This window comes from Lampris incognitus, chromosome 11, assembly GCF_029633865.1.
Source record: "Lampris incognitus isolate fLamInc1 chromosome 11, fLamInc1.hap2, whole genome shotgun sequence".
NCBI lineage: Eukaryota > Metazoa > Chordata > Actinopteri > Lampriformes > Lampridae > Lampris > Lampris incognitus.
The window spans coordinates 29,448,689-29,474,357 of NC_079221.1; the positions used below are offsets into that span (position 1 = coordinate 29,448,689).

A 25,669-nucleotide genomic window follows, 5' to 3' on the forward strand; every position below is an offset into this window, starting at 1 on the left:
CTCAAGTTGTCTGTTTTTGCTCAGGTGCAGCCTCACTGTCCTCTATCTGGGCCTCGGTCCCAGCCTGGGGCTCGCATAGATGCCCAGGTGGGCTTTCACCATCTTCATCCTGGGCAACAGAATGAAGGGTCTTGTTGGGTCCGGCCTGCACATTTGCACATAAATCCTTCAACTCTGGCTGGTTTTCTTGGGCATCCACAATATCCTGTCCATACTCTTCCTCTTTTTTCTCCATCCCACTGTCTGTCTCTGCCTTCTCCTTTTCCTTCACAACTTCGGCCTGCCCATCATCCTCCACAATAACACAGTTTCTCATCAAGCCTTCTACCTCTTCTCTCAACTCATCCTCTGACTCCTCAAAGTTCCTGGTAAGAAAGGGGAAAAGAATTGAAGAGGATGATTGGAGAGCCAAGAGGTAGACATGGAGATCCCAAAAGACCACTGACAATTGTTATGATTTCACAATTTAAAGTAGATATTTGGAATAAAATAGAACCACCAAATTATGGTGGGTTACATTTGAGAGCAGCTGGATAAGACTGGCTTTTGACTGAAAAAGTAGTTGCTCTTTACTTACATTAATTCTTCACCCTGAAAATTTTCAAATCCACAAAGATTAGATACATTTTAACTTGAATTACCCTGTTTTTTCCTCATTTTTTGTTCTCTTGTTTCACTTGAAATAAAGTTAAGACAATATTCATAAACAGGTCATGTACACTGAGCATAAAAGAAGTGTCTGCTTACGTGTCGTCATCATCGGACCGGGGTTCCAGACGGTCTTCATCAACCTCAACATCTGAGTCCTCTTCCTCCTCTTCATCCTCCAGCAGTCCACCCCTACCAACCTCCTCTTCGCCTGTATGATTGAGACATCAACTTCATGATTTACTGGTAGCTGAATAACTTTGCATGTACAAGGAAGTGGTCTTGGTTTGAGGTTCACATGAAAAAACATGCAATGTAATGCAAGATTGCAAAAGGAGGAAGGTGCACACCTCTTACAGTGTCTATAATAGCTAAAGAGAGCGTACCTAGGAATGTCAAATAGGCTGGGGGATACAGATTTTGGTGATAACACAAGTATTTTTGTAGAAAGTGCTAATCAAAAAAACGACATTTAAAAAAAATTACGTACAAGAATGTCTTCACGATAAAAACACGTGGTTAGTGTGTCTCAACTATATAACATCTATACACCGAATATTTCACTTTTACAAATCCCTCTCCAATTAATTTCCTCCTGTATGGGCTTAATAAATAAAAATTGTTTCAATCTTAATAAAATGTTATTTAATGTTTAATGTTCTTTTCTTATTTAAATGTTGGTGATCTAGAAATTGGAGGCTATTCTGCTCTTGCAGTCACTGAGAGTTGGTCTCAACAGGTGGTCAGCTGAGTGCCTAGAGAGTTTTCAGAAAGTGTGACCGAATGGGGACGGACCTGACACCGGAGATGCCAGGGTTGATGATCTGAGGTCAGCGTGGCCCAAGGCGTTAAGGAGGGTGTTTGGAGGAACACCTCCCCATTGTCTCCTCCCCTCTGAAGCCTCCCCTTTGTCTCCCTCCCCCTCACTTCCTTCACCTGAGAGGAAAGGGAAAAGACAGAATATATCAGAATGGTATTTCTATCTGCTATTAACTTCATGATAATTTGACATGATTCACTTTTAGTGAAGTTTGGATGGGGAGTCTTTAAACTGAGCCATTGCATACCATTGCATCAGCATATAATGGGACAGTGTTTATCCCAGCTGATAAATTGGATATTTTCATATTAAGCTTGCAACTAGATGTAGGGGGTAAAATTGAAACTCAATCAAATAAAAGATATTGGGGGAGGGCAAAATTGCCTTCTTTGAACATTGGAAGGGATGTGTTCCCTCTACAATGCCTAGGGATTACACACACTATTAACATGTTCATTATAATGAACATAATGAATGATTATCTGCAGTGTTGTAGCATACGATAGTATGGGATAGGATAAAATGAGTTAAGGTGAATGTCCTCAAGGGGGAATTTGGCTTTACATGTCAAACAGCCTGAAAGATTAAAATAACAGGTGGATAGGAGTAAATTTTTGTTGTTGTTTTTGTGGCCGGTGTCATGAGCCATCAAGATCAAGAGATACTTTGCTTAATGACAACACCCCCGAACCTGGTCTGGGTGTCCCCATAGTAGAACAGACAGAGGAGATGTCCATCTGTGCCAGGGCGTTGAGCAGAGTCTGAGGGGGTTCTTGTTTCCAGTCCCTCCTCACATTGGTATCAGCTTCCTCTCCTGCCTCCCCATCCACCCACCAAGCTCTGTGTCTCAACTCCTCTCCCGCCTGGAAGCTGAGGGTCCTGTTAAGTTCACCTTCCTGTAAGGCAGACACACAAAGCATCAGTCTGTGGGGACATAGGCAGATAGACAGACGGACAGTGTGTGTGTGTGTGTGTGTGTGTGTGTGTGTGTGTGTGTGTGTGTGTGTGTGTGTGTGTGTGTGTGTGTGTGTGTGTGAGAGAGAGAGAGAGAGAGGTGTGTGGGAGCAGAGAAAGAGTGATAGAGAAAGGGAGGAAGCAAGGGAAAGCTTAAGTGGGAGCAAAAGTGAGGGAAAGTTAGAGGGAGAAAGACAGAGAGATCAAAAGGACCAAATAAGAGGGGGCAAGCAGGGAGATGGAGAGAGAGAGAGGGTGCGAGAAGATGAAGAGAGAGAGGGAGAGGCAGACAGGCGGCACATTAGTGGGAAAGTATATAAGTTTTTTGTCACCTGACATTCACCATCAATGCTCACACTACTACTACTACTACTACTACTACGTCTGACTGCTGTTTCGATATGGCTGACTGCTGTTTTGACAGAACCGATTGTTGTTTTGATATAACTGACTGCTGTTTTGATATGTCTGACAGCTGTTTTGATATAACTGACTGCTGTTTTGATATAACTGACTGCTGTTTTGATATAACCGACTGCTGTTTTGATATAACTGATGGCTGTTTTGATATGTCTGACTGCTGTTTTGATATAACTGACCACTGTTTTGATATAACTGACTGCTGCTTTGATATGGCTGATTGCTGTTTTGATATAACTGACTGCTGTTTTGATATGTCTGACAGCTGTTTTGATATAACTGACTGCTGTTTTGATATAACTGACTGCTGTTTTGATATAACCGATTGTTGTTTTGATATAACTGATGGCCGTTTTGATATGTCTGACTGCTGTTTTGATATAACTGACCACTGTTTTGATATAACTGACTGCTGCTTTGATATGGCTGATTGCTGTTTTGATATAACTGATGGCTGATTTGATATGGCTGACTGCTGTTTTGATATAACTGACCACTGTTTTGATATAACTGACTGCTGCTTTGATATAACTGACTGCTGCTTTGATATGGCTGACTGCTGTTTTGATATAACTGATTGCTGTTTTGATATAACTGACTGCTGTTTTGATATGGCTGACTGCTGTTTTGATATAACTGACCACTGTTTTGATATAACTGACTGCTGCTTTGATATGGCTGACTGCTGTTTTGATATAACTGATGGCTGCTTTGATATGGCTGACTGCTGTTTTGATATACCACTGTTTTGATATAACTAATTGTTGTTTTGATAAAACTGACTGCTGTTTTGATATGGCTGACTGCTGTTTTGATATAACTGACTGCTGTTTTGATATAACCGATTGTTGTTTTGATATAACTGACTGCTGTTTTGATATGTCTGACTGCTGTTTTGATATAACTGACTGCTGTTTTGATATGGCTGACTGCTGTTTTGATATAACTGATGGCTGCTTTGATATGGCTGACTGCTGTTTTGATATACCACTGTTTTGATATAACTAATTGTTGTTTTGATATAACTGACTGCTGTTTTGATATGTCTGACTGCTGTTTTGATATAACTGACTGCCGTTTTGATATGGCTGACTGCTGTTTTGATATAACTGACTGCTGTTTTGATATGGCTGACTGCTGTTTTGATATAACTAATTGTTGTTTTGATATAACTGACAGCTGTTTTGATATAACTGACTGCTAGTTTGATATAACCGATTGTTGTTTTGATATAACTGACTGCTGTTTTGATATGTCTGACTGCTGTTTTGATATAACTGACTGCTGTTTTGATATGTCTGACTGCTGTTTTGATATAACTGACTGCTGTTTTGATATGGCTGACTGCTGTTTTGATATAACTGACCACTGTTTTGATATAACTGACTGCTGCTTTGATATGGCTGATTGCTGTTTTGATATAACTGATGGCTGCTTGATATGGCTGATTGCTGTTTTGATATAACTGATGGCTGATTTGATATGGCTGACTGCTGTTTTGATATAACTGACCACTGTTTTGATATGGCTGATTGCTGCTTTGATATAACCGATTGTTGTTTTGATATAACTGATGGCCGTTTTGATATGTCTGACTGCTGTTTTGATATAACTGACCACTGTTTTGATATAACTGACTGCTGCTTTGATATGGCTGATTGCTGTTTTGATATAACTGATGGCTGATTTGATATGGCTGACTGCTGTTTTGATATAACTGACCACTGTTTTGATATAACTGACTGCTGCTTTGATATAACTGACTGCTGCTTTGATATGGCTGACTGCTGTTTTGATATAACTGATTGCTGTTTTGATATGGCTGACTGCTGTTTTGATATGGCTGACTGCTGTTTTGATATAACTGACCACTGTTTTGATATAACTGACTGCTGCTTTGATATGGCTGACTGCTGTTTTGATATAACTGATGGCTGCTTTGATATGGCTGACTGCTGTTTTGATATACCACTGTTTTGATATAACTAATTGTTGTTTTGATAAAACTGACTGCTGTTTCGATATGGCTGACTGCTGTTTTGATATAACTGACTGCTGTTTTGATATAACCGATTGTTGTTTTGATATAACTGACTGCTGTTTTGATATGTCTGACTGCTGTTTTGATATAACTGACCACTGTTTTGATATAACTGACTGCTGCTTTGATATAACTGACTGCTGCTTTGATATGGCTGACTGCTGTTTTGATATAACTGATTGCTGTTTTGATATAACTGACTGCTGTTTTGATATGGCTGACTGCTGTTTTGATATAACTGACCACTGTTTTGATATAACTGACTGCTGCTTTGATATGGCTGACTGCTGTTTTGATATAACTGATGGCTGCTTTGATATGGCTGACTGCTGTTTTGATATACCACTGTTTTCATATAACTAATTGTTGTTTTGATAAAACTGACTGCTGTTTCGATATGGCTGACTGCTGTTTTGATATAACTGACTGCTGTTTTGATATAACCGATTGTTGTTTTGATATAACTGACTGCTGTTTTGATATGTCTGACTGCTGTTTTGATATAACTGACTGCTGTTTTGATATGGCTGACTGCTGTTTTGATATAACTGATGGCTGCTTTGATATGGCTGACTGCTGTTCTATATACCACTGTTTTGATATAACTAATTGTTGTTTTGATATAACTGACTGCTGTTTCGATATGGCTGACTGCTGTTTTGATATAACTGACTGCTGTTTTGATATAACCGATTGTTGTTTTGATATAACTGACTGCTGTTTTGATATGTCTGACTGCTGTTTTGATATAACTGACTGCCGTTTTGATATGGCTGACTGCTGTTTTGATATAACTGACTGTTGTTTTGATATGGCTGACTGCTGTTTTGATATAACTAATTGTTGTTTTGATATAATTGACTGCTGTTTTGATATAACCGATTGTTGTTTTGATATAACTGACTGCTGTTTTGATATGTCTGACTGCTGTTTTGATATAACTGACTGCTGTTTTGATATGTCTGACTGCTGTTTTGATATAACTGACTGCTGTTTTGATATGGCTGACTGCTGTTCTGATATAACTGATGGCTGCTTTGATATGGCTGACTGCTGTTTTGATATACCACTGTTTTGATATAACTAATTGTTGTTTTGATATAACTGACTGCTGTTTCGATATGGCTGACTGCTGTTTTGATATAACTGACTGCTGTTTTGATATAACCGACTGCTGTTTTGATATGTCTGACTGCTGTTTTGATATAACTGACTGCTGTTTTGATATGGCTGACTGCTGTTTTGATATAACTGACTGCTGTTTTGATATGGCTGACTGCTGTTTTGATATAACTAATTGTTGTTTTGATATAATTGACTGCTTTTTTGACATAACTGACTGCTATTTTGATATAACTGACTGCTGATATATATTGCGCTTTTACTTCAGCACTGGTTTTGCTCTTAGATGCTTGGTTGGAGAGAAGATGCACTTATGACCTCTGATGACTAGTAGTTCTCCTGATTTCCTACGCTAAATGCACTAATTGTAAATCCCTTTGGATAAAAGCGCCGGCTAAATGACTGTAATGTAATGTACTACAACTGCTACTACCTCTGGCTGCTCCCGTTAGGAGTCGCCACAGCGGATCATCCATTTCCATTTTTTCCTGTCCTCTGCATCTTCCTCTGTCACACCTGCCACCTGCATGTCCTCCCTCATCACATCCATAAACCTCCTCTTTGGCCTTCCTCTTTTCCTCTTCCCTGGCAGCTTCAAATTCAGCATCCTTCTCCCAATATACCCAGCATCTCTCCTCCACACATGTCCAAGTCATCGCAATTTTGCCTCTCTTGCTTTGTCGCCAAACTGTCCAACCTGAGCAGTCCCTCTAATATAATTGTTCCTAATCCTGTCCTTCTTCATCATTCCCAGTGACAATCTTACCATCTTCAACTCTGCCACCTCCAGCTCTGCCTCCAGTCTTATCATCAGTGCCACGGTCTCCAAATCATATAACATAGCTGGTCTCACAACTGCCTTGTAAACCTTCCCTTTAACGCTTGCTGGTATCCTTCTGTCACAAATCACTCCTAACACTCTTCTCTACCCACTCCACCCTGCCTGCACTCTCTTCTTCTCTCTTCTGCACTCCCTGTTACTTTGGACAGTTGACCCCAAGTATTTAAACTCATAAAACTTCATCACCTCTACTCCTTGCATCCTGACCATTCCACTGTCCTCCCTCTCATTCACGCATAGGTATTTCGTCTTGCTCCTACTGACTTTCATTCCTCTTCTCTCCAGTGCATACATCCACCTCTCCAGGCTCTCCTCAACCTGCACCCTACTCTCGCTACAAATCACAATGTCATCCACAAACATCATAGTCCATGGAGACTCCTGCCTGATTTTGTCCGTCAACCTGTCCATCACCACTGCAAACAAGAAAGGGCTCAAAACCGATCCTTGATGTAATACCACCTCCACCTTGAACCTATTTGTCTTTCCAACCGCACACCTCACCATTGTCACACTTCCCTCATAAATATCCTGCACCACTCCTACATACTTCTCTGCAACTCCTGACTTCCTCATACAATACCACACCTCCTCTCTTGGCACCCTGTCATATGCTTTCTCTAAAACCACAAAGACTCAATGTAACTCCTTCTGACCTTCTCTATACTTCTCGATCAACATTCTCAAAGCAAACATCGCATCTGTGGTGCTCTTTCGTGGCATGAAACCATAGTGCTGTTCACTAATCGTTACCTCTCTTCTTAACCTAGCTTCTATTACTCTTTCCCAATCTTTGTGCTGTGGCCGATCAACTTTATACCCCTCTAGTTGCTACATCCTCTCACTTTCCAAGATTGTGTTAAACAATCTAGTTAAAAACTCCAATGACATCTCTCCTAAACATCTCCATGCCATGGGAGATGGAGAGAGAGAGAGGGTGCGAGAAGATGAAGAGAGAGAGGGAGAGGCAGACAGGCGGCACATTAGTGGGAAAGTATATAAGTTTTTTGTCACCTGACATTCACCATCAATGCTCACACTACTACTACTACTACTACTACTACTACTACTACTACTACTACTACGTCTGACTGCTGTTTTGATATAACTGACTGCTGTTTCGATATGGCTGACTGCTGTTTTGACAGAACCGATTGTTGTTTTGATATAACTGACTGCTGTTTTGATATGTCTGACAGCTGTTTTGATATAACTGACTGCTGTTTTGATATAACTGACTGCTGTTTTGATATAACCGACTGCTGTTTTGATATAACTGATGGCTGTTTTGATATGTCTGACTGCTGTTTTGATATAACTGACCACTGTTTTGATATAACTGACTGCTGCTTTGATATGGCTGATTGCTGTTTTGATATAACTGACTGCTGTTTTGATATGTCTGACAGCTGTTTTGATATAACTGACTGCTGTTTTGATATAACTGACTGCTGTTTTGATATAACCGATTGTTGTTTTGATATAACTGATGGCCGTTTTGATATGTCTGACTGCTGTTTTGATATAACTGACCACTGTTTTGATATAACTGACTGCTGCTTTGATATGGCTGATTGCTGTTTTGATATAACTGATGGCTGATTTGATATGGCTGACTGCTGTTTTGATATAACTGACCACTGTTTTGATATAACTGACTGCTGCTTTGATATAACTGACTGCTGCTTTGATATGGCTGACTGCTGTTTTGATATAACTGATTGCTGTTTTGATATAACTGACTGCTGTTTTGATATGGCTGACTGCTGTTTTGATATAACTGACCACTGTTTTGATATAACTGACTGCTGCTTTGATATGGCTGACTGCTGTTTTGATATAACTGATGGTTGCTTTGATATGGCTGACTGCTGTTTTGATACACCACTGTTTTGATATAACTAATTGTTGTTTTGATAAAACTGACTGCTGTTTTGATATGGCTGACTGCTGTTTTGATATAACTGACTGCTGTTTTGATATAACCGATTGTTGTTTTGATATAACTGACTGCTGTTTTGATATGTCTGACTGCTGTTTTGATATAACTGACTGCTGTTTTGATATGGCTGACTGCTGTTTTGATATAACTGATGGCTGCTTTGATATGGCTGACTGCTGTTTTTATATACCACTGTTTTGATATAACTAATTGTTGTTTTGATATAACTGACTGCTGTTTTGATATGTCTGACTGCTGTTTTGATATAACTGACTGCCGTTTTGATATGGCTGACTGCTGTTTTGATATAACTGACTGCTGTTTTGATATGGCTGACTGCTGTTTTGATATAACTAATTGTTGTTTTGATATAATTGACTGCTGTTTTGATATAACTGACTGCTAGTTTGATATAACCGATTGTTGTTTTGATATAACTGACTGCTGTTTTGATATGTCTGACTGCTGTTTTGATATAACTGACTGCTGTTTTGATATGTCTGACTGCTGTTTTGATATAACTGACTGCTGTTTTGATAAAACTGACTGCTGTTTTGATATAACTGACCACTGTTTTGATATAACTGACTGCTGCTTTGATATGGCTGATTGCTGTTTTGATATAACTGATGGCTGCTTGATATGGCTGATTGCTGTTTTGATATAACTGATGGCTGATTTGATATGGCTGACTGCTGTTTTGATATAACTGACCACTGTTTTGATATGGCTGATTGCTGCTTTGATATAACCGATTGTTGTTTTGATATAACTGATGGCCGTTTTGATATGTCTGACTGCTGTTTTGATATAACTGACCACTGTTTTGATATAACTGACTGCTGCTTTGATATGGCTGATTGCTGTTTTGATATAACTGATGGCTGATTTGATATGGCTGACTGCTGTTTTGATATAACTGACCACTGTTTTGATATAACTGACTGCTGCTTTGATATAACTGACTGCTGCTTTGATATGGCTGACTGCTGTTTTGATATAACTGATTGCTGTTTTGATATGGCTGACTGCTGTTTTGATATGGCTGACTGCTGTTTTGATATAACTGATGGCTGCTTTGATATGGCTGACTGCTGTTTTGATATACCACTGTTTTGATATAACTAATTGTTGTTTTGATAAAACTGACTGCTGTTTCGATATGGCTGACTGCTGTTTTGATATAACTGACTGCTGTTTTGATATAACCGATTGTTGTTTTGATATAACTGACTGCTGTTTTGATATGTCTGACTGCTGTTTTGATATAACTGACTGCTGTTTTGATATGGCTGACTGCTGTTTTGATATAACTGATGGCTGCTTTGATATGGCTGACTGCTGTTCTATATACCACTGTTTTGATATAACTAATTGTTGTTTTGATATAACTAACTGCTGTTTCGATATGGCTGACTGCTGTTTTGATATAACTGACTGCTGTTTTGATATGGCTGATTGCTGTTTTGATATAACTGATGGCTGATTTGATATGGCTGACTGCTGTTTTGATATAACTGACCACTGTTTTGATATAACTGACTGCTGCTTTGATATAACTGACTGCTGCTTTGATATGGCTGACTGCTGTTTTGATATAACTGACTGCTGTTTTGATATAACCGATTGTTGTTTTGATATAACTGACTGCTGTTTTGATATGTCTGACTGCTGTTTTGATATAACTGACTGCTGTTTTGATATGGCTGACTGCTGTTTTGATATAACTGATGGCTGCTTTGATATGGCTGACTGCTGTTCTATATACCACTGTTTTGATATAACTAATTGTTGTTTTGATATAACTGACTGCTGTTTCGATATGGCTGACTGCTGTTTTGATATAACTGACTGCTGTTTTGATATAATCGATTGTTGTTTTGATATAACTGACTGCTGTTTTGATATGTCTGACTGCTGTTTTGATATAACTGACTGCCGTTTTGATATGGCTGACTGCTGTTTTGATATAACTGACTCCTGTTTTGATATGGCTGACTGCTGTTTTGATATAACTAATTGTTGTTTTGATTTAACTGATGGCTGTTTTGATATGGCTGACTGCTGTTTTGATATAACTGACCACTGCTTTGATATAACTGACTGCTGCTTTGATATGGCTGATTGCTGTTTTGATATAACTGATGGCTGATTTGATATGGCTGACTGCTGTTTTGATATAACTGACTGCTGTTTTGATATAACCGATTGTTGTTTTGATATAACTGATGGCCGTTTTGATATGTCTGACTGCTGTTTTGATATAACTGACCACTGCTTTGATATAACTGACTGCTGCTTTGATATGGCTGATTGCTGTTTTGATATAACTGATGGCTGATTTGATATGGCTGACTGCTGTTTTGATATAACTGACCACTGTTTTGATATAACTGACTGCTGCTTTGATATAACTGACTGCTGTTTTGATATAACTGATTGCTGTTTTGATATAACTGATTGCTGTTTTGATATAACTGACTGCTGTTTTGATATGGCTGACTGCTGTTTTGATATAACTGACCACTGTTTTGATATAACTGACTGCTGCTTTGATATGGCTGACTGCTGTTTTGATATAACTGATGGCTGCTTTGATATGGCTGACTGCTGTTTTGATATACCACTGTTTTGATATAACTAATTGTTGTTTTGATAAAACTGACTGCTGTTTTGATATGGCTGACTGCTGTTTTGATATAACTGACTGCTGTTTTGATATAACCGATTGTTGTTTTGATATAACTGACTGCTGTTTCGATATGGCTGACTGCTGTTTCGATATGGCTGACTGCTGTTTTGATATAACTGACTGCTGTTTTGATATAACCGATTGTTGTTTTGATATAACTGACTGCTGTTTTGATATGTCTGACTGCTGTTTTGATATAACTGACTGCCGTTTTGATATGGCTGACTGCTGTTTTGATATAACTGTCTGCTGTTTTGATATGGCTGACTGCTGTTTTGATATAACTAATTGTTGTTTTGATATAATTGACTGCTGTTTTGATATAACCGATTGTTGTTTTGATATAACTGACTGCTGTTTTGATATAACTGACTGCTGCTTTGATATAACTGACTGCTGTTTTGATATAACTGATTGCTGTTTTGATATAACTGATTGCTGTTTTGATATAACTGACTGCTGTTTTGATATGGCTGACTGCTGTTTTGATATAACTAATTGTTGTTTTGATATAACTGATGGCTGTTTTGATATGGCTGACTGCTGTTTTGATATAACTGACCACTGCTTTGATATAACTGACTGCTGCTTTGATATGGCTGATTGCTGTTTTGATATAACTGATGGCTGATTTGATATGGCTGACTGCTGTTTTGATATAACTGACTGCTGTTTTGATATAACCGATTGTTGTTTTGATATAACTGATGGCCGTTTTGATATGTCTGACTGCTGTTTTGATATAACTGACCACTGCTTTGATATAACTGACTGCTGCTTTGATATGGCTGATTGCTGTTTTGATATAACTGATGGCTGATTTGATATGGCTGACTGCTGTTTTGATATAACTGACCACTGTTTTGATATAACTGACTGCTGCTTTGATATAACTGACTGCTGTTTTGATATAACTGATTGCTGTTTTGATATAACTGATTGCTGTTTTGATATAACTGACTGCTGTTTTGATATGGCTGACTGCTGTTTCATATAACTGACCACTGTTTTGATATAACTGACTGCTGCTTTGATATGGCTGACTGCTGTTTTGATATAACTGATGGCTGCTTTGATATGGCTGACTGCTGTTTTGATATACCACTGTTTTGATATAACTAATTGTTGTTTTGATAAAACTGACTGCTGTTTTGATATGGCTGACTGCTGTTTTGATATAACTGACTGCTGTTTTGATATAACCGATTGTTGTTTTGATATAACTGACTGCTGTTTCGATATGGCTGACTGCTGTTTCGATATGGCTGACTGCTGTTTTGATATAACTGACTGCTGTTTTGATATAACCGATTGTTGTTTTGATATAACTGACTGCTGTTTTGATATGTCTGACTGCTGTTTTGATATAACTGACTGCCGTTTTGATATGGCTGACTGCTGTTTTGATATAACTGTCTGCTGTTTTGATATGGCTGACTGCTGTTTTGATATAACTAATTGTTGTTTTGATATAATTGACTGCTGTTTTGATATAACCGATTGTTGTTTTGATATAACTGACTGCTGTTTTGATATGTCTGACTGCTGTTTTGATATAACTGACTGCTGTTTTGATATGTCTGACTGCTGTTTTGATATAACTGACTGCTGTTTTGATATGGCTGACTGCTGTTCTGATATAACTGATGGCTGCTTTGATATGGCTGACTGCTGTTTTGATATACCACTGTTTTGATATAACTAATTGTTGTTTTGATATAACTGACTGCTGTTTCGATATGGCTGACTGCTGTTTTGATATAACTGACTGCTGTTTTGATATAACCGACTGCTGTTTTGATATGTCTGACTGCTGTTTTGATATAACTGACTGCCGTTTTGATATGGCTGACTGCTGTTTTGATATAACTGACTGCTGTTTTGATATGGCTGACTGCTGTTTTGATATAACTAATTGTTGTTTTGATATAATTGACTGCTTTTTTGACATAACTGACTGCTATTTTGATATAACTGACTGCTGATATATATTGCGCTTTTACTTCAGCACTGGTTTTGCTCTTAGATGCTTGGTTGGAGAGAAGATGCACTTATGACCTCTGATGACTAGTAGTTCTCCTGATTTCCTACGCTAAATGCACTAATTGTAAATCCCTTTGGATAAAAGCGCCGGCTAAATGACTGTAATGTAATGTACTACAACTGCTACTACCTCTGGCTGCTCCCGTTAGGAGTCGCCACAGCGGATCATCCATTTCCATTTTTTCCTGTCCTCTGCATCTTCCTCTGTCACACCTGCCACCTGCATGTCCTCCCTCATCACATCCATAAACCTCCTCTTTGGCCTTCCTCTTTTCCTCTTCCCTGGCAGCTTCAAATTCAGCATCCTTCTCCCAATATACCCAGCATCTCTCCTCCACACATGTCCAAGTCATCGCAATTTTGCCTCTCTTGCTTTGTCGCCAAACTGTCCAACCTGAGCAGTCCCTCTAATATAATTGTTCCTAATCCTGTCCTTCTTCATCATTCCCAGTGACAATCTTACCATCTTCAACTCTGCCACCTCCAGCTCTGCCTCCAGTCTTATCATCAGTGCCACGGTCTCCAAATCATATAACATAGCTGGTCTCACAACTGCCTTGTAAACCTTCCCTTTAACGCTTGCTGGTATCCTTCTGTCACAAATCACTCCTAACACTCTTCTCTACCCACTCCACCCTGCCTGCACTCTCTTCTTCTCTCTTCTGCACTCCCTGTTACTTTGGACAGTTGACCCCAAGTATTTAAACTCATAAAACTTCATCACCTCTACTCCTTGCATCCTGACCATTCCACTGTCCTCCCTCTCATTCACGCATAGGTATTTCGTCTTGCTCCTACTGACTTTCATTCCTCTTCTCTCCAGTGCATACATCCACCTCTCCAGGCTCTCCTCAACCTGCACCCTACTCTCGCTACAAATCACAATGTCATCCACAAACATCATAGTCCATGGAGACTCCTGCCTGATTTTGTCCGTCAACCTGTCCATCACCACTGCAAACAAGAAAGGGCTCAAAGCCGATCCTTGATGTAATACCACCTCCACCTTGAACCTATTTGTCTTTCCAACCGCACACCTCACCATTGTCACACTTCCCTCATAAATATCCTGCACCACTCCTACATACTTCTCTGCAACTCCTGACTTCCTCATACAATACCACACCTCCTCTCTTGGCACCCTGTCATATGCTTTCTCTAAAACCACAAAGACTCAATGTAACTTCTTCTGACCTTCTCTATACTTCTCGATCAACATTCTCAAAGCAAACATCGCATCTGTGGTGCTCTTTCGTGGCATGAAACCATACTGCTGTTCACTAATCGTTACCTCTCTTCTTAACCTAGCTTCTATTACTCTTTCCCAATCTTTGTGCTGTGGCCGATCAACTTTATACCCCTCTAGTTGCTACATCCTCTCACTTTCCAAGATTGTGTTAAACAATCTAGTTAAAAACTCCAATGACATCTCTCCTAAACATCTCCATGCCTCCACAGGTATGTCATCAAGACCAACTGCCTTTCCACTCTTCATCCCTGCCCTCACTTTCTCCTTGCTAATCTACCACACTTCCTGATTCCCTATCCCCACATCATCCAACCTTCCCTCTCTGTCATTTTCTTCATTCATCAGCCCCTAAAAGTACTCCTTCCACCTTCTCAGCACATTCTCCTCGCTTGTCAGCACATTTCCATCTCTATCCTTGATTGCCCTAACCTGCTGCACATCCTTCCCAGCTCGGTCTCTCTGTGTAGCCAATCGGTGTGCTCACTCTACTGTACTGTACTCAATCTGATTTTGAAGATGGTGCAGGACGCCAGAAGGTTAGACAGACTGGTAGTCGTTTCCCATCCTTTAATAGCCCATTTACAGCTGTTGTTTTGATAAAAACCTTCCCTTTCCTCACTCACATCTTCTTCATCTCCTCTGTTGCCCACACTCTTCTCTTTTTTGTTTTCTTCTCCGCTCTCTTCTTTCTCCATTGCAGTGTCTTCTTTCATACCCTCCTCTTCCAATCGGATCTCAAACATGATTCCTTTCTGACAGCATGTAATAAAAGGCAAAAGCAACAAAAAATAGAGGACTGACTAAGAAAGATGTATTTGCTAACCATGCATAAATCTCATCATTTTATTCATGTATCACTTCAAAACATAAACCTAGTCTGCAGAGTGCTGTACAACACAATATCTAGTGTTGACAGGATAAGGAGCTTTATATAACAAGAGCATATAAGTAAAACATTTGTCTATATGTTATAACAGAGAAGTATAGAAAATGATAAAACTTGTGATACCTTTTCTGTTAAGTAGCACTTTTGTGTTGAGATTTCTGTTACTGTACTGCCACCTGCGGGCAATTTATCATGATGCTGTAAACATTAGTGAGAGGCATTCAGTTTCGTTTCAGTTCATAGTGAGTCGCCGAACGTGAATGTGCTTTGTGGTTAAAAAAATATTTCCTTACACACAGAGCCTTGGAGACTATTTGTCTCCGAGTAAGTAACATGTTTATAAGTTGTTACACGGTAATTGTGAATTATACCTAGCACTAAACAAAATGTTGATGTTAATCCGTGGTCTTTGCTAATAAGCTACGCTAACGTTAACATATGCTGTTTAGACTGTTAGCATAAGCTGGTTATCTATAAAGCAATCAAGTTGTATTTTATGTAGCGCCTTTCTAGCTGCAACAGCCACTCAAAGTGCTTTACCATTAATTAATTCACACACACAAATAACAATGATAATAAATAAAACTAGTCCAATAGTCAAGTTTATCCCTTTGCTTCGTATTAGGCATGATGCTGGTTCAGGTGTCGATGACGTAAATCCTCGATTATGGAATTCTGTTACAAGTCATGTACAATGATGTATGTGTATTCTGTGTGTATTTTCAGTTTTATAACAAAATCATTGCTTCAGTAAAATCAAGAAAAGTCCTGCCTTGGTCTTTATTGGAGAATGCTTAGTTGTTCGCTAGCTGTAGCTCTGCAAGATAGTAACGCATTGCGAGGACAGCATAGTAAAAAGATGAGATCACAGTGGGCTACAGCAAGCACGGGAGAATATTATACACCAACCATGAGTCTTCGCTCAGGAACACAGTGTCAGCTCACACCACAACCACAACCAGAGGATAGTGATCAGCCAGAATAAAGAGTGGAATAGTCAGAGGAAAGTAAACTTCCACAAATTACTGACAATAAATCCATATGTTCTAGATCATCAAAAAGGGGCAAACTGTCTTCTGCAAGTTCTGCTGCTATTAGTGCCCATGCAAAGGCACAGGCAGCTCAAGCTCCGTTATCCTTTGCTGAACAAGAAGCAGTGGTGATGAGGCAGAAAGCCGAACTAGAGGTACGATTACACCTTCTTCGAAGCCATAAAGCTGCTGCTGCTGCAAATGCCAAGGTCGCTGTTTATGAAGAAGTGGAGGACATCGAAAATGGTGAATGCTCAGAGGGGCCAAAAGTTCAAGAGACAACTCTAACTGCAGCCCAATGTACAAGTGAGTATGTCCAAAAGCACTCACAGCCTTACTTGGTTAAAATACCATTTAATATAGACCCAGAGGACTCTCTCAGACCCACCAGACATGATTCGGCTCCTCATCACGGCGGACAAGATGTCGGTCAACTTAGTGCTACTGAGCTTAAAGATAGAATAGAGGAGCTATCAAGGAACATCTCCACAAGTCAGGTGTATTTTCACGACCAGTCACAGAGCTTTAGTAAGAGAGAAAATTGGCTCTTTTCTGAGACCAATGCTGTGCAAGACATCACAAAGTACCTAATTCACAAAGAGATGGTGAGCTCTGGTCTTCTGAAGTTTGACGATCATCCTGAAGATTATTGGGTGTGGAAAGCTTCTTTTCAGAGTACTACTAAGGATCTAGAGTTGACTGCTAAAGAACTGGATTTAATGATTAAGTGGTTAGGACCCGAGTCAACAGAACATGTGAAAAGAATTCGCTCTGTGCATGTCATGAAGCCTGTGTCAGGATTGGCCATGGTGTGGCAACGACTGGAGGAATGCTATGGAACAGCAGAGATAGTTGAGAATGCACTGCTGATGAAACTAGAAGATTTCCCCAGGCTAAATAATAAAAACAACACCAAACTCACAGAGCTGGGTGATATTCTTCTGGAGTTGGAATGCGCAAAAGTGGAGGGCTATCTCCCTGGCCTTGCATATCTAGACATGGCACGCGGGGTGAAACCGATAGTGGAGAAGCTCCCACCCAGTTTGCAAGAGAAATGGGTAACCCAAGAGTCAAGATACAAAGAGGAGTTCAATGTCCCATTCCAACCATTTGCCATTTTCTCCCAAGTTTGTGAGACATCAGGCCAAGATTCGAAATGACCCCCCAGTTTCTTCATCTCTGCAACCAACAGCCAGTTTTGTAAAGCAGATAAACCTGTGAGACACAACAAGGCTTCTGTGTTGGTGCACAAAACAGATGTTCCATCAGAATCCCCAGTTAACACAACACACAGTACAGAGAAGAAGGCCAACAGTGCTGAGCGACATTGTCTAATACACAAAAACCCACACCCACTGAAAAAACGTAGGATCTTCAGAAATAAGCATATAGAAGAGTGCAAGACCTTTCTTAAGGAAAACAAGATCTGCTTTAGGTGCTGTGAGTCAACCCAGCATGTCGCCAGAGACTGCAAAAAGCCGATCAAGTGCTTGGAGTGCAACAGTGAGAAGCACAGTGCCGTCTTGCCTCCAGGTCCACCTGCTCTGACCACAGCAGCTATAATAGCAAACAAAGAGGATGGCAGTGAGTAGATTGATGACACATCTACCCGTTACCACCAGGTGTCCAGAAATCTGCATCAAGGCTGATGTTCGCAGTCCACGCTTATGCTCCAAGATTGGTTTTGTGAAAGCATACCCTGCCAGGCAAAAAGAGAAAGCTGTGAGGATGTATGCAGTTTTAGACGAAAAGAGTAACCGGTTGTCAGCCAAGACTGAGTTTTTAAAAAAAAATATTTGGCATCAAAACAAGCACCAGCCTCTAAACATTGAAGACCTGTTCAGGGACAACCGAGACATCAGGTCGAAGAGCGGTCAGCTTTGTGATTGAACCCCTTGGTGGAAAATGCAGCTTCCTCTACCTACCTTAATCGAATGTGATATGATTCCTGACGACAGGTCCGAGATCCCTAGTCCTGACATTGCTCTTCATCATCCACACCTAAGGCCAGTTGCAGAGAATATCCCCACTGTAGACCCTCTTGTTCCTATATGTTTGCTCCTAGGGCAAGATATTTTGAGAGTGCACAAAGTACATGAGCAGATAAATGGGCCCCTTAATTCTCCTTATGCCCAGCATCTCAACCTGGGATGGGTCATTGTAGGGGAAGCTTGCTTAGGAACGGTCCATAGGTCAAAGAACATACATTTTTTCAAAGTAAACATGTTGGCCATGCGTCCATCCTCAGCCCTTGTCCAAACCGCCTCCAAGTAAAGGAAAACTTCAGTGACACAACACAGCCCCAAGGTTTACGCTCCTCAGCCTGTATAGACGATGTAAGCCTCACTGTGAACACAGAGGGCCTTGGACATTCAGTGTTTGAGCGGACAAAAATGATGACAAGCCAGCACTGTCTGTGGAAGACAAACAGTTCCTGGATGTCCCTGAAGAAAAGAAAGAAGAGTGGAATCTCTGGAAGGAATCGCTGGAGGCTCTTGAGTATCTTAAGATTCAGAGGTGTTACCTTTCAGTATTACTGTCATCCACTCTTAGAAAAGAGCTATGCATCTTTTCAGATGCTTCCATGATGTCAATAGGATCTGTGGCCTACCTGAGAGCCTGTGACCTTGAAGGGCAGCATCATGTCGGATTTATAATAGGAAAGTCCAAACTAGCACCAAAACCCACGCATACACTTCCGCGGCTTGAGTTATGTGCTGCTGTGTTGGCCACTGAACAGTACATGTTGCTCAAAGATGAGATGGATGTCAGTTGGGATGAAGTGAAATTTTATACGGACAGCAGAATAGTTTTGGGCAGTGGCGGCTGCTGACCAAAATTTTTGGTGAAGCAACTAAAAAAAAAAAGCGCAGCGGCAATCTCACTTTTTATCTCCTGAACGGTAGCAGCAATGGCTTCAATCAGATCATTCTGTATGGTCTTAGACATCCCATAAAACACAGTGGACGATTTCAAATGAGCAGCCAGATCATCATCATCATAGCGGGAAAACACTTCTATCGTCTTTCTGTAGTTTCCGTTATTATCAGACTTTTCAATCTCATCATGCCCCCTAAATGCCTGCTCTTGACGACCCAATGATGACCTCGAATCAATAAACCTTTTCAGAATGTCACGGTTGTTCCGGACCATGTCGTTATGCTTTGCGAGTATCAATCCTCACATTTCCCAACAGACTTGATTGCGCGGCTGCACTGATGTGCTCCTTTGATTTTTCATGAAGCTTAACAGATCTTTCAAAATTTCGTAGATCCTCAAATCCATCTCTTGCAAACTTCGAAGAACACCCATTTACTGCAGTAGCACACTCTTGACATACTGTGTCAGGCGGGGAGTGTGATGCCTTTTCTGTTAAATAATAGTTTTGTGTTGAGATTTCTGTTATTATACTGCCACCTGCGGGCGATTTGTGGTGCTGTTGCAGACATTAGTGAGGCATTCCGTTTCGTTTCAGTTCATAGCGAGTCGGCGAACGTGAGTGTGCGCCGTGGTTAAAAAATATTTCCTTACATGCAGAGCCTTGGAGACTATTCGTCTGTGAGTAACATGTTTAGAAGTTGTTACACAGTAATTGTGAATTATAGCACTAAACAAAATTATGATGTTAATCCGTGGTCTTTGATAAGCTACACTAACATTAGTATGTGCTGTTTAGACGGTTAGCATAAACTGGTTATGACGTAAATCCTCGGTTTAATGGAATTCTGTTATGTTATAAGTCATGCATAATGATGTTTGTATTATTTCTGCATGTATTTTCAGTTTTACAACAAAATCATTACTTCAGTAAAATCAATAAAAGTCACGCCTTGGTCTTTATTGGAGAATGCTTAGTTGTTTCTCTAGCTGTCTAGCTCTCCAAGATAGTAACACACTGTTAGGACAGCATAAAACTAGAGTGCTGACTTTATTTAAACAATAATGGACAAATGTCTTGCCTGCTGATAACAGGTAGTAATGGTATTTCTGGTCCAGAAAGCCAAGAAATAGCCTATCTGTTTGAAATCAAGTCTTGAGTTGTAAAGTAGTTCAGTTGTTTTCACTGGCATGCCGCCATCTTGGCCCATGGTAGCTCAGACTTGGTGCTAGCGTTGTATAACTTGCGGTTGTTGGAGCTGACTATAAACTTTTAGATGATAGTTATCTTCAGGCATGCACGTGTTTTTTTGTTTACATGCGCAGTCTGGTCTCACCTTAAGTTTTCCCCGTGATGCTATCCTGTCTCCTCTGTTGTCTCTGATCTCTCTCAGTACTTCCTCAACGTCCTGGGACAAGGAGATGTCATGCTATCACTTCAACAATCAAACAGTGAATATAGCACAAATATACTGTCCAATAGAACATTCTTTGCTGAGATCACCATCACATCGAAAATCACAGTAAAAGAAATCTTCAAGGGTGTTCTGGCTTTTTTTTAAAACGTGCCCCAACATATTTTAATTCTCATCTTCATGAAAACTCCAGACTCAAAAGGAGTGTCGTCAAGGTGCCATGGCTCTGACCGTTGACTTATTTTAATATTGGTTGATTACAATGTTAATCATGTATGAAGTAAAGCTTAGCCTATTGTGGAACTCACTGAAAGTTGCATCACCTAAATGATTAGTAAATGTGGATCCGTGATTGGATAGTATGTTCTCACCTGTGCTGATTGGGGTCTGTGCTGGTTGAGGGCATCACTAAAGCCAGTTGGCGCTGTGACTCTGTGTTTATCGAGAAGATAGGTTCCTTGTTTGTCTTGCTGCTGCATCTGACAGATCACAGTCAAATTATATTAAGATGTATTTGCAATTCAATTCATTCAATACACTTGAGTTTCAATCGATCAAGTATTTCCCTATGAATAGGATAAGAGAGCATAAGTGTGTGTGCCTGGTCATACCAGGCAGCTCCCAGTTGTGAGTATGTAACTACATGAATGTGAAGGTAGGTATTGCTGAAAATTAATACACACTCTGAGCAAAACTACTCTGGCAAAATGAAGGTTGAAAAGAAAAGATCTTGGCAAGTGTCCCGTTTGAAAAGACAGGGTGTTTCCCTGTTGATTGTTGATGGGTAGACCTATTGAATTGTGGAATGGAGAGGATCACAAGAACTGAGAGATGGGAAAAAGAGATAGACATCTTGGAAAAAAGGGTGGCTGTACCTCTGCCTCAGCTCTCATCTTCAGTTCTCTCATTTCCTGGTAATATTGTTGCCTGATGTTGTCTAGCTGACGTAGGTACTCCTGCATGTACACATGTACACACACACACACGCATGCACGCATGCACAAGTGCAGTACAAATATACAATCACACAGAGAACAAAATCATACACATATACAATACAAGCATACACATTTACACAACCAAACAACAGCATGCACACATATACAGACACACAAATCTCACACACACATATACACCCCAGTGTTGTAGTACTGGAATCCAGGACCCGGACTTGAGTCCTGATTTTCAAGACTCGTGACTCGACTTGGATTTGAGCACGGATGACTCGATCTTGGACTCGGGCATTGACTGCATTTGGACTCGGAAGTTGGAGATGAGGACTCGGACTTGTTAATTGATAAAGACTGTTTTTTTTTGTTTTTGTTAGTTTTTTTTTGGGTAATAGGCCCTAATAATTTGGCATAAGATATTGATAGCTATATTAATACTGTAACATTATTCAATTTCGTGGAAGGGCAGGCACATGTGTTCCACCTACATGCGGATTCACGTGCATACCCTCATGTTCAGTAACAGTTAGTACTAAGATGCTTAAAGCGACACCCCGAATTGTGCGCTTTTCTTACATGGATTTTACATCAAATTCCAGCAAGAGCACTGCTAGAGGTTTGGTATGTAAATGAACTATTGAGGAGAAGACCGGGACAACCTCAAACGTCAACAGACATCTGTCATGTCTGTTGAAGATACATATAGTGCTCCACTCTGGGACCGTAAAAAAGTATATGTATCTTCAAGATACATACAAATTGTAGTGTATGTATTTTGAAGATACATATAATTTTTTACAGTGCCAGAGTGGCGCACTGGAGCCCATCTTGGAACTCGACTCAGACTTAACTTTGATGACTCGGACTCGGACTCAGACAATGGGGACTTGATTCAGACTCGAACACTGGGGACTCGAGACTCGATCTCGAGGTTTAGTGACTCGACTACAACACTGATACACCCTATATCACTGAAAGCAGTTGACACCAACAAATCAATCACACAAATCAAAATTAAAGCCAACTAATGAAATCAGTATATTATCAATATCCCTCCCTGCTTTTTTCCATCTTACCAGCTGTCCCTCTTGTCTCTTGTCCTGAGGTGTGTGTGGGTGTGCAGGACATGCTGCTTCCTGCTCTGGACCACCGGGCTTCCTGTAGCGCTCAGCATCTGCTGTGGATGGGCGCAAGCCCTGAGAACCACAGAGGAAAGTTCGGTCTGTCAGTCAGTCAGTCTGTTTGGAAGACAAGATTGACTAGGGACTAGTTATTACAGACTGTTCTGTAAACTGTAGGTGACTGGTTCAATCCACCCAACAGACACAATGGTCTGTTACAATCTACAACAGTGAAGGTCTCCATCAGATTAACACTGAACACTCACGTTCACCTATTTTCAGTCATGCTGAAGACCATCAGCTGAATGAAAAGAAAAAAAACCCCCAAAAAAACCAACAAAATCTAAAAAAAAGCCCTTCTAACTATTGTAAATATTTTACTCTGATGAAGAATTTTACTTATGATGAAGAGTGATAGAAATAGAATTTTCAAATTTAAATGATCCTTGTCAACCCCTCTCCATTTTTCTCTTAAACGACTTTGATGATATAGCTCTGGGCATAGGGAGATCCTATAATCGCTTAAAACCAGATAATGGAACCACACCTTAGTCACACTATAAGTTTTTCAAGTGGCAAAACGATTGATATGTATGTCTATGCATGGCTACTGTTGCTGACAGAGGCCACAACATGAATGAATGACCTAACTACAACTATAGTGGTTTGCTGTTAACAACTCTTGAAGAGGAGAATAGTTTTGTTGTCTATGGACTTACCATTAAACAGGGGCACAGTTCGCCAGACTTGTTAATGTATTGTGAGTTACACTGACGAGCCAAAACATTATGACCACCGTCCTAATATGCTGTTGGTCCTCAATGTGTCGCCAAAACAATGCCAACCTGTACAGGAATGGACTCTACAAGACCCCTGAAGGTGTCCCGTGGTATCTGGCACCGTAACATTAGCAGCAGATCCTTCAAGTCCTGTAAGTTGTGAGATGGAGCCGCCATGGATTGGACTTGTCAGTCCAGCACATCCAACAGATGCGCTTGATTGAGATCTGGAGAATTTGGAGGCCAGGGCAACACCTTGAACACTTCATCATGTTCCTCAAACCATTCCCGAACAATGTGTGCAGTGTGGCAGGGCGCATTATCCTGCTGAAAGAGGCCACTGCCATCAGGGAATTGCCATGAAGGGGTTGTACCTGGTCTGCAACAATGTTTAGGTTAGGTGGCACGTGTCAAATTGATGTCCACATGAATGGCCAGACTCAGGGTTTCCCAGCAGAACATTGCCCAGAGCATCACAATCCCTCCACCGGCTTGTTGTCTTCCCACAGTGCATCCTGGTGCCATTACTTCCCCAGATAAATGGCGCACATGAACACAGCCACCCATGTGATCTAAAAGAAAAATGGGACTCACTGGACCAAGCGACTTTTCACTGCTCTGAGGTCCAGTTCCAGTGCTCACATGCCCATTGTAGGCGCTTGCAACGCTGGACAGCGGTCAGCAAAGACACTGTGACGGTTTGCGGCTATGCGAGTTGTGACACATTCCTCCCATAACCATCATTACGGGATAGCCTTCGTTGCCCTTGTGCATCGATGAGCCTTGGGCACCCAACACCCTTTCCCCAATTTGTGGTTTGTCCCTCCTCGGACCACTGTTGGTAGGTACTCACCACTGCCGAAATGCGGCATCCCACAAACCTTGCTATCTCAGAGATGCTCTGATCCAGTCATCTGGCCATAACAATTTGACCCTTGTCAAAGTCGCTCGGGTCTTTACCCCTGCCCATTTCTCCTGCATCCAACATGTTGACTACGACAACTGATTGTTGTCAGCATCACTTACCATCTAATCTACCCAGACCTTGACATGTGCCCCTATTTAGAGATGATCAACATCATTCAATTCACCTGTGAATGGTCATAATGTTTTGGCTGATCAGTGTATTTGATACATCATCATTTAGCGTCATTGCTGAGAATGTGTCAGTGTGCCATCCTACCAGCTGTTTCTCTGCCCTCATTTTATACTGGTTGGCCTCCTGTCTTCTTTGAAGGTACTCGTTACGAGCTGCAGCCACCCTGAGAGAGAGACAAGGAAGAGAAGAGAGATAATGCATTAATAGCCAAATCTATGAAGCTTTTGTAGTAGCTCATTTTAATGGTTAGTGTTAGGTAGGACATTTCTGGGTTTTCCTTTATTTACACTAAATTTCACTAAAGTACTAATTGAAACAACTTGTTGCAGGGCATTTCAAAATGCATTTCGGCCCTGTGATGGCCTGGCAGCCTGTCCAGGGTGTTTCCCCGCCTGCTGCCCAATGACCGCTGGAATAGGATCCAGCATCTCCGCGACCCTGAGAGCAGGATAACTGGTTCAGATAATGGATGGAAGGATGGATGTCTTTTAAATTCAAAGTTGTTTTCAAATGAAATTCATAAATAGGCAATGACTTCAAGATTTTGAAAGAGCTTAATCAGGTGTGTTCAAACGTTTGACTGGCACTGCAGCATTTTACTTCTTCACTTTAGCTGTCAAAATGCAGATGAACAAAGGATGTACAGATACTGATACTACTCATCAACATTTAAAACTTAGGCTCAACCATGCTATTTTGTTTGGCCGTGGGGGAGATGCTGACACAACAGCACTGGCAA

The 25,669-nt window shown here is 40.6% G+C and overlaps 1 protein-coding gene across 1 annotated transcript in view; it reads right to left on the reverse strand.

Moving 5' to 3' along the window:
• Position 1: 1 nt before the first annotated feature.
• LOC130120346 (serine/threonine-protein kinase Nek5) overlaps positions 2-25,669 on the reverse strand; it is a 42,846-nt gene continuing 17,178 nt past the window's right edge. The window contains exons 13-22 of the mRNA XM_056288895.1: positions 25,015-25,093; positions 23,008-23,127; positions 21,857-21,937; positions 21,353-21,460; positions 20,904-20,975; positions 15,396-15,524; positions 2,160-2,364; positions 1,444-1,584; positions 748-859; positions 2-365 (exon numbers count right to left, since the gene is read on the reverse strand). Of these exons, the coding sequence (XP_056144870.1) occupies positions 2-365; positions 748-859; positions 1,444-1,584; positions 2,160-2,364; positions 15,396-15,524; positions 20,904-20,975; positions 21,353-21,460; positions 21,857-21,937; positions 23,008-23,127; positions 25,015-25,093 (1,411 nt within the window). The remainder of the gene's footprint in view (positions 366-747; positions 860-1,443; positions 1,585-2,159; positions 2,365-15,395; positions 15,525-20,903; positions 20,976-21,352; positions 21,461-21,856; positions 21,938-23,007; positions 23,128-25,014; positions 25,094-25,669) is intronic.